Source organism: Emydura macquarii, unplaced genomic scaffold, assembly GCF_026122565.2.
Source record: "Emydura macquarii macquarii isolate MOO-44397 ecotype Brisbane River unplaced genomic scaffold, CSIRO-AGI_Emac_v2 contig_446, whole genome shotgun sequence".
Taxonomy (NCBI): domain Eukaryota; kingdom Metazoa; phylum Chordata; order Testudines; family Chelidae; genus Emydura; species Emydura macquarii.
In genome coordinates, this window is record NW_027130583.1 from 63,926 (window position 1) to 71,613 (window position 7,688).

The window sequence follows — 7,688 nt, forward strand, 5'->3', positions numbered from 1 at the left end:
GGAGGGAGGGGGCTGAGCTGGGAGGCCTCTGCCCCCTGTGGAGTGGGGAGGTGACACCCCAGGCCTGGGGAGGGGGGGGGCATTCCTTCACTTTTCTCACTTTTTTAAAAAAGGGAATCTCTTATTTTTGTACTTTTTTAAACTCGTTGGTGCACATCCCCAGCCCCCGACCCCCAAATGCCTTCAGCCGGCACCTTCCCAGCCCTGCCACCCCCCAGCCAGCAGTGCGGGGTGCTGCACTGTCATGGGAAAGGGCTTGAGTGTAGGTGCCGTGCGGCGGCTGATGCTCAGATGCTTTCCCACTGTGGCAGGGAGCTGTCTCAGAGTAGGAATCTCATGGGATCCAACGGGGCAGGGCCTATCCGCATCACTGCCTTGGGGTCCCTCCTTCCAGCCGGATCAGACGTCTTCACCTCGATCTCGTGGCTGGGCCGGGCCTGGGAGAGCCGAGCCAGTGGAGACACCTGCCCGGAGCTGCAGGCAGACTGGGTCGCGCTGAGTTTTAAAGATGGGGGGACGGGGGCTGGTTCCCTGCCAGTGGGAAATGCCTGTCTGTCTGGGAGGGCACTGGGCATGCTGGGCCATGCTCGTGTTCCTGCAGACCCTGCAGGGTTCTTAATGCTCCCGCTCCCTGGGTTGTAAATTGGCCGAAGGCTGAGCGGGGCAGCGAGGGGAACACAGCCCTGCTCACACGGGAGGGCAGAGGCCACGCTGAGAGGGGGCAGTCATTCTGCAAACACTCAGAGCCAAGGGGGCCAAAGATCCGCACTGACTGTGAAGCTGGTTATGGAGGCCGTGGGACAACGCTCCCCACACTGCACGCATAGGTACGAACTGCCAGGCTCTGCACAGGGCCTGGTGTCTGCTGAGCACGGGGCAGAGGGGCTGGCATCTCCTGCCCCCCTGCTGCAGGACCCCTGGCCCAGCCTGTCTACCTCACGTCTCCTGCCGGCAGCTTTCCATCTGGCTGTTTGCGTCCTGTGGAAGTGGCTGGCGTTTGGACCAAAGCTGATTCGGTTACATTCCAAGACTCTGGCATCCCGGATCCCGGAGGATCTGCTTTCTTGTCGGGGGCGGGCACAGCTAATGCTGGTCCCTGTGCTATGGCCTTTGGACAGCCGGGAGACAGCTGGGAAATGTGGGGCGTGTCTGATCATCTCTGCCCGGCCCATGAGATTAGTTTGTATCTTTGTTTTTTACTCAGATGATTATGAAGTCTTTTATATTTTAGTAAACTCTGGAGATGTTTTGTACAGAGCCCTGGCATCTGGTCCTTCGGTGGGGGTGGGGAGCGCTGCATTGAAAAGCAGAGTGCTGCCCACAGTCTGTCCTTCCCCATTATGACTTCCCCTCCCTTCCGTGTGACCCAGGCACTCGTGTGTGGAGGGGGCCGTTCAGCTGGGGTTTGCCAGCGGGGAAAGTGAGGGGCATGGACTCCGTTCTTGGCACGGGGGCCCGGTCACACAGACCTGCTGACCGTCCGTCAGACTGCCCTGGGCCATATCTGAGCTGGTGACGAGCAGGCAGAGTTTGAATCCTGTTCCATCCTGGGGCTGGATGGGAATCTGGGCCATCTGGAGGAGAAAGGCCCTGTCGCCCATCCCCTGCCCCCCTGTTCTGGGGCTCCCTTGCACGGGTACCAGCTCCAGAGCTGAGCTGAGTGTCTCTGAGCCCAGAGGGGCTGGGCTGGGCCCAAAAGTTTCAGCATGGCCCTGGAGTGGATGATGCGGCCCTTGGCACAAGCTGTGCAAATGCTCGGTGAGCGCTGGAGCAGGCAGGGGCCAAAGGGGCTGTGCCCAGGAACGCCAGCTTTGTGGGCTCCATGCAGAGGGCCTCTTTCAGCCAGCTCTGGTGACCCCAAGTCCCCTGCAAGCTCTGTGCCAGACGGCCTGATTTTCTGCCCTTTGGTTGTGTCTGGCTGAGTGGCAGGAGAGAGACCTCCACCCTTGCAGCCGGGGAAAGCGAAGTGAGCTAGGAGCCAGGAGACTGACGTTCTGGGTTCATCTTTGCTGACTGCTCTTGTAGCTCTGTGCTCATTACAGCTCTTGTGACCCAGCCGGGTCTCGAGGAGGGAGCCCAGTATTTGGGAAATAGGGGCATCAGGTCACTTCCGGCGTACTTCTGACTAGTGCACGGGTCTCGACTACAGCAAACCCAGCTCTGTCATGTGGCACATCCAGCCTGAAAGGCGCTGTGGTCAAACCTGTCTGTCTGACCACGACAGCCGTGACCCTCCTCCCAGATGTGGAGACCCTGGTCCCTCATCGCTGATATTCTACTGCTAGCTAGCACATAGCCGTAGCCTGCTGCTATGGTGTGTCCGGGGCTGGGCCCAGGCACTCCTGTCGTTCAAGCTGGCGATGGTCTGCACAGGCGCGCCGACAGGGCAGAGTTCAAATCCTGCCAGTTACGCCCTGAGGGGAATTTTCGGGTGCATGTGATTAGACTTTGCATGGGCACTCTCTTTAAACACAGATGGTTTATTTAACTTACACGGTGAGAAAGCCACCTTTCTAGCTAATAAACACATGCCAATTAGAGTGCAGCCTGCCGCTTCCCCCCCCCCCCCAGGCCAGGGCCCCACCACCATCACTTGCATGCTTCAGGGGCTGGTGGGCCATGCTGCACAGGGGGCGGTGGGGAAGGATGCCCCACCTAGGTGCCTCAGCCCACTGCCACCTTTCCCAGCCCCAGGCTGTCAGGCCGGGTACAGGGGATCTGCCCCCCTGACCCAGGCCTGCCGCCCGCCCGCTCTCCCCCATGGTTGCAGGAGATGATCCCCTTATTGCAGAATGTGTCATCCCAATCCGGGAGCTGAAACACTTCTATGTGCTCAGGGGACCGATAACACCCCTGGGGAGCAGCCCTGGGGCCTGTCTGGGGAAGGGTGACCCTGCAGGGCAAAGACTCTGCTACGGGGCTGGCTCCGTTCCAGCCTCGTGATTGCCTTGGGGTGACTCACTTCCTGCTCCCCATGACCGCCTGGGCTGGGCGCTGGTGGGTTTCCTGGGGTCAGGGCTGCTGCTGCTGTCAGGCTGAGCAATATCCTGCTGACCCCTCCCAGGATGCAGCGCCTCCCTCCCCCGCCTCTGGCTGCCTGAACCTGGGTAGGGCAGGGGGAGTCGGTGGGGTGGGGAAGCGTGGCAGGGTAGCCGGGTAGTGCAGGCTCCTCTGTGAAGGGCTGTGACTGCCCCTGACTCTGAGTGAGCTGCCTGGCTCTGGGGGGCAGGGAATGGCCCCTGGAGCAGCGAGCAGGTTTGGCAAGTTGAACAACATGCCTTCCCTTTGCCCAGCCACAGCTGCAGGCTTCTCGACTGGGAGCTGCCCCTCCCCTGGGAGTGGGGCTGCTGGGGTCCAGCCTGAGCCCCTCTTCTCTGGCTCACAAAGCTCGGGTCTGCTCTGGGATGAGCGGATCCTTCTGGGAAACGTCAACATCCTGGGTGCAAGGACCCACCCCTCCCCGACTCCCCCAGGAGCTTGTGTCTCGTCAGAGAGGGACCTGCTAGCCCTGGGAGAGGGAACCCGGCCCGGATCTAGCGTGCTGGGGTCATCAACGGAGAGCACCCGTCCCGGGGCCGGTGCAGGGATAAAACTGACCGGTTCTGTGCCCTCACCATGGTTCCAGGCCAGAGGCGCTTGCTCTTCCCCTGGGGCCCTGCTGGTTATTGGGGGGCCTGTGCCCCACCGTGTGCTCACCCCAGCCCTCTACTGTACCCCTTCTCCCCTCCCCCGGTGACACAGGGCCCCTTGGCGCTGCACTGGAGCATTGGGCAGCGCGCTGTCTGCAGGACGGCACCCCCAACTGCTCCCTACCCCGGCTCCACAGCTGCAGGGGGGTGGCAGGGACTGGTGTGGGGAGGGGGCCACGTGGGGGGATGCCAGGGAGCTGGATCCTGTTGGAAATTCTGCACCCCCCAGCCCTGGACAGGCTTTTTGAAGGAGCCAGCGAGCACCAGGTGCCAAGGGAGGGTGCCCCCAGCCCAGGCCCTGCTCGCTTTCCCTCCTGCGGGGCAGCCCCCACTCCTGACCCGGACTCAGGCACTGGGGCCGGGTGCTGTGCCTGGATCTCTGCTGGGAGGGGTTGAGGGGCTGGTTTCCCTGGCGGGAGAGAGATCAGAGAGCGTTTATCAGGCAAGTCCCGGGCCCCCCCCCCGGGGCCCCCCCCCCCCCCCCCCCCCCCCCCGGCAGCTGGCTTTATGGGGTGGCTCGGTTAGATGGAGGAAAGCCCAGGGGTCGCACCGGGTGGTTGCGTCCTATGGGTCTGGCCTGGCTCAGCTCAGACTGATGCTGTGGGGCCAGGCCTGGCTCATCACCTCCCTGAGATGGGAGGCGGCTCATTGCCCGGGTGCCTCTGGGCAGCTGGACAGGCTGAAACGTGAGACCGGCAAAGACCCCGTTCGTGGGGCCTGGAGGCTGGTCTGAAGGGAGGTGTGTGGGGCAGGGGAGGAACACGCAGTCGGGGTGGTAGCGAGGTGGTCGGGGGTGGTAGCGAGGGCCCCTGCTCATCCCAGCCAGGCGCTGGTGTTCGCCTCCCACAGGGACAAGGGGGATGGCCCCTGCGGCCGCGGCGCCTGGCAGGCAAAGGGACCCCCGGCGCAGGGGCTGGGGAGGCAGGCGGCGCCTGGCAGAGTCAGGCTGTTGATGTGGTGGCTGGGACCCACGGATCGGCAGAGCCCAGCGCAGGGCCGCGGGCCCTAGATGCAGGCGCAGTCCTGTGTGAGGATGTTGGGCACGGTCTCGTACTTGAAGGAGTAGCCGCCGTCGGAGGTGGTGCGCACACGCAGGGGCCGCATGGTGCTGGGCAGGGCCGCGCAGCAGAGACGGAAGCCCAGTGCGTGCGTCAGGGTGTGGGTGTCGGAGCAGCTGCCGTGGCAGTAGTGGAAGACGAAGCTGCTGGGGTGCACGATCCACTTGTCCCAGCCCAGCTCCTCGAAGGAGATGTTGAGGGCGGCCCGGTGGCAGTCGGCGTGGGCCGCGGCGTCCTCCGACGGGCGCTGTAGCAGGTTGAGGGCAGCCGGGGACCAGGGCACGGAGGAGCGGCGGGCTCGGTCAGGCCCTTTGGGCTGGGTGGTGGCCATGAGGAAGGGCATCTTGTCTGCGTCGGCCACGCAGGGGCAGCCCGGGCAGCGCACCAGCAGCACAAAGAGCTTCTGGGCCACGTAGCGCAGGAAGGGCGCGGCGAAATGAAAGACCGTCCACTGCTCGGCTGCCTGCACCACCGTGGCTGCCACGGTGACCCGGCCGTGCCCCGACAGGATCAGCACATCGGGCTCCGTGGCTGAGCGGTTGGGAGCACCTGACGCCCCCGTGGGCACGATGACAGGGCCTGTGTGGAACCAGAGCTGGGTGGACGTCACCACGCGGCTCAGGGTGTGAGGCGAAGGCTGGAAGAGGTAGGTGAAAATGCCCTCGTCCTCCGGGAGCTCGTCCAGCTGGGGGGGCTCACACGGCACACCTGCAAACGTGTGGGCAGCCAGGTCAGCCGCAGCTCCCAGCACAGCATTCGGGATCCCCATGCCCCAGGCCTGGGCCTGCCCCGGCCCCCACCTCAGGGCAATTGCAGGGAAGGGGGGGGGGACGTGGGAACCAGGGGCCATAGGTCTTGATTACACAAAATCAGACTTGGGAGCTGCAGGGCGTGAGTTCGGGTCTGCGTCGTTACACCGGATTGGGATCAGGAGGGACTCAGAGTAGGAATAGCAGGAGCTAGGGGTCAGCATTGAGGGGCACTGGCAGAACTGGGGGGAGGCCTGGGGCTGGGATCTGTGGGCGGGGTTGAGGGGCACCAGCAGAACTGGGGGGAGGTGGGGCTGGGATCGCAGGGGCTGTGGGTCGGGGTTGAGGGGCACCGGCAGAGGTGTTTTTGTGTGTGGGGGGGGGCGGGGTGGGAGCTTTGCTTCCTTCCCGGCCCGTTAGGCCTCTGGCCGCTCAAGGCAAGGTCTCAGTTACACTCGACACCAAGCGTCTCGCTACTTGCCAGGGCTGGACACCTCGTCCCCGGGACTCAGGAGAGACGCCTGGACGGACGAGGAGGGCCTGACACCTCGTGTTGGACAGGAGCAACTGCAGCTCTCGGTAGGATGCTGGCTTTAGTGGGGCAGGGGCCAGACCCCTTTGCGGTGTCACCCCACGGCATGGCCTGGGGCAGGCCTCTCCCGCCGTGCTCTGGGCCGGGGTCACACCCACGGTGCCCTGGGCTAAGGAGTGCACAAGCTGCTGGCACTTGCTGTTTGCAGGCATGGCCCAGTTTGCAAAAGCTGCCGGCTCCCGCTGAGCTGGTGGGCCACGCGCTCCTAGACGCTGGCCCCGGGAGAGAGGGGACGTTGCCTGAGAGATCTGGCCCCACCGTGGCACCGGCCTGGCCTGACCCCCAGCTCCCGCCCCCCGCATGGCTCCATCCCTGCTGGAGCAGTGCCCAGCCATCTGTCCGTCCGGACATGCACGCCCACTAACTGCAGCAAACCCCGTCCGTGTGCCCCGCCTGGCTGAGTCACTTCCCCTCCCTCCCCGGGCCCAGTTCTGAGCCGGGCCCCCTCCTTCCAGCCAGCGCTCAGCTGTCCCAGTCAAGCACCCTCCAGGACCTGTGAGCTCCTCTGCTTCCTCCATTTCCAGCCCCACCTCCTGCCCCACGAGGCCCCCACAAGCCCTCCCCCAGCTCCCCGCCCTTTCTCCCACATCTCTGAGCCAGACCCCACAGCTCCATATCTCCCTCCCCCCTGCGCAAAGCGGCAGATGCTTTTTGCTTGGTCTCCATCTCTGGGGTGGGCCTATCCTCCCCCCCCCCCGGTCCCTGAGTGCTGCAATCCACCCATGCCGTCCCCAGACATCAGGCCGAGGGGCACCCCTCAGCACAGTCACGCCGGCAGGCGGGGGGTGGGGAGTCTCACGGAGTCAGTCTTTCCTCCCACGTCAAGGGTGGGGCAGAGCCCCAGGAGCCACCCCAGCCCCCGCCTAGGCTGTTCTGTGCCCTGCGGGGGGGTGGGGGGGAACCTGGTGTAAATTCACTTTCAGTCACACAGTAATTTTGGGGTTCATCTGTGCCTCTGTCAGTCCTGTCACAAAACAGCTGGGGTGGGCTGAGGGGCCTGGGGCTGGACTAGCAGGACTGTGGGTCAGGACAGCTCTCCACACTGCCCCCTGTCTCTGTGCTGCTCAGCTCTCCCCCATACACCCCCGGTCCCTGTGCACCCCAGCCTGAGCCCCCCCTCCCCCGGACCCTGTGCACCCCAGCCTGAGCCCCCTCCCCTGGCCCTGTGCACCCCAGCCTGAGCCCCCCTCCCCCGGCCCTGTGCACCCCAGCCTGAGCCCCCTGCTCTCCTCTACCCCCACCCCCCCATGCAGCCCAGCCTGAGCCCCCTGCTTCCTCCCACTGCCCCGCACTGCCTGCCCAGCTGAACCCCCGCCACCCCCGCTCTCTCACCTGTGGTGGGGAAAAGGATCACCTGGGAGGTGTCGTCTAGCTCCTGGCCCCGGCCCCGGCCCCGGAGGGCTGGTGTCCCTGGGACGTGCCTCCTGTGCATCCCCCGGCGCTCCTGCTGGGCCTGGTGCCGGGGACTGGTGGGACTCAGATACTCCAGGACTTGGGCACGGAGCTTGGCCAGGATGAGCTGCCTGTCGACCTCAGCCCCCTGGCAGCCTGCAGCCGAGACGGGAGCCAGCAGGGCCAGCAACAGGTGGAGCAGCTGCAT

General features: G+C 64.8%; 1 protein-coding gene across 1 annotated transcript; it reads right to left on the bottom strand.

Annotated features, from left to right (window-relative positions):
* Window positions 1–4,558: 4,558 nt before the first annotated feature.
* On the bottom strand, window positions 4,559–7,688 carry INHA (inhibin subunit alpha). Its single transcript, XM_067537642.1, has 2 exons — window positions 7,421–7,688; window positions 4,559–5,455 (listed from the first exon to the last, which is right to left on the bottom strand). Exons 1-2 carry the CDS (start codon window positions 7,686–7,688, stop codon window positions 4,695–4,697), a joined length of 1,029 nt encoding a protein of 342 aa, XP_067393743.1. The 3' UTR covers window positions 4,559–4,694.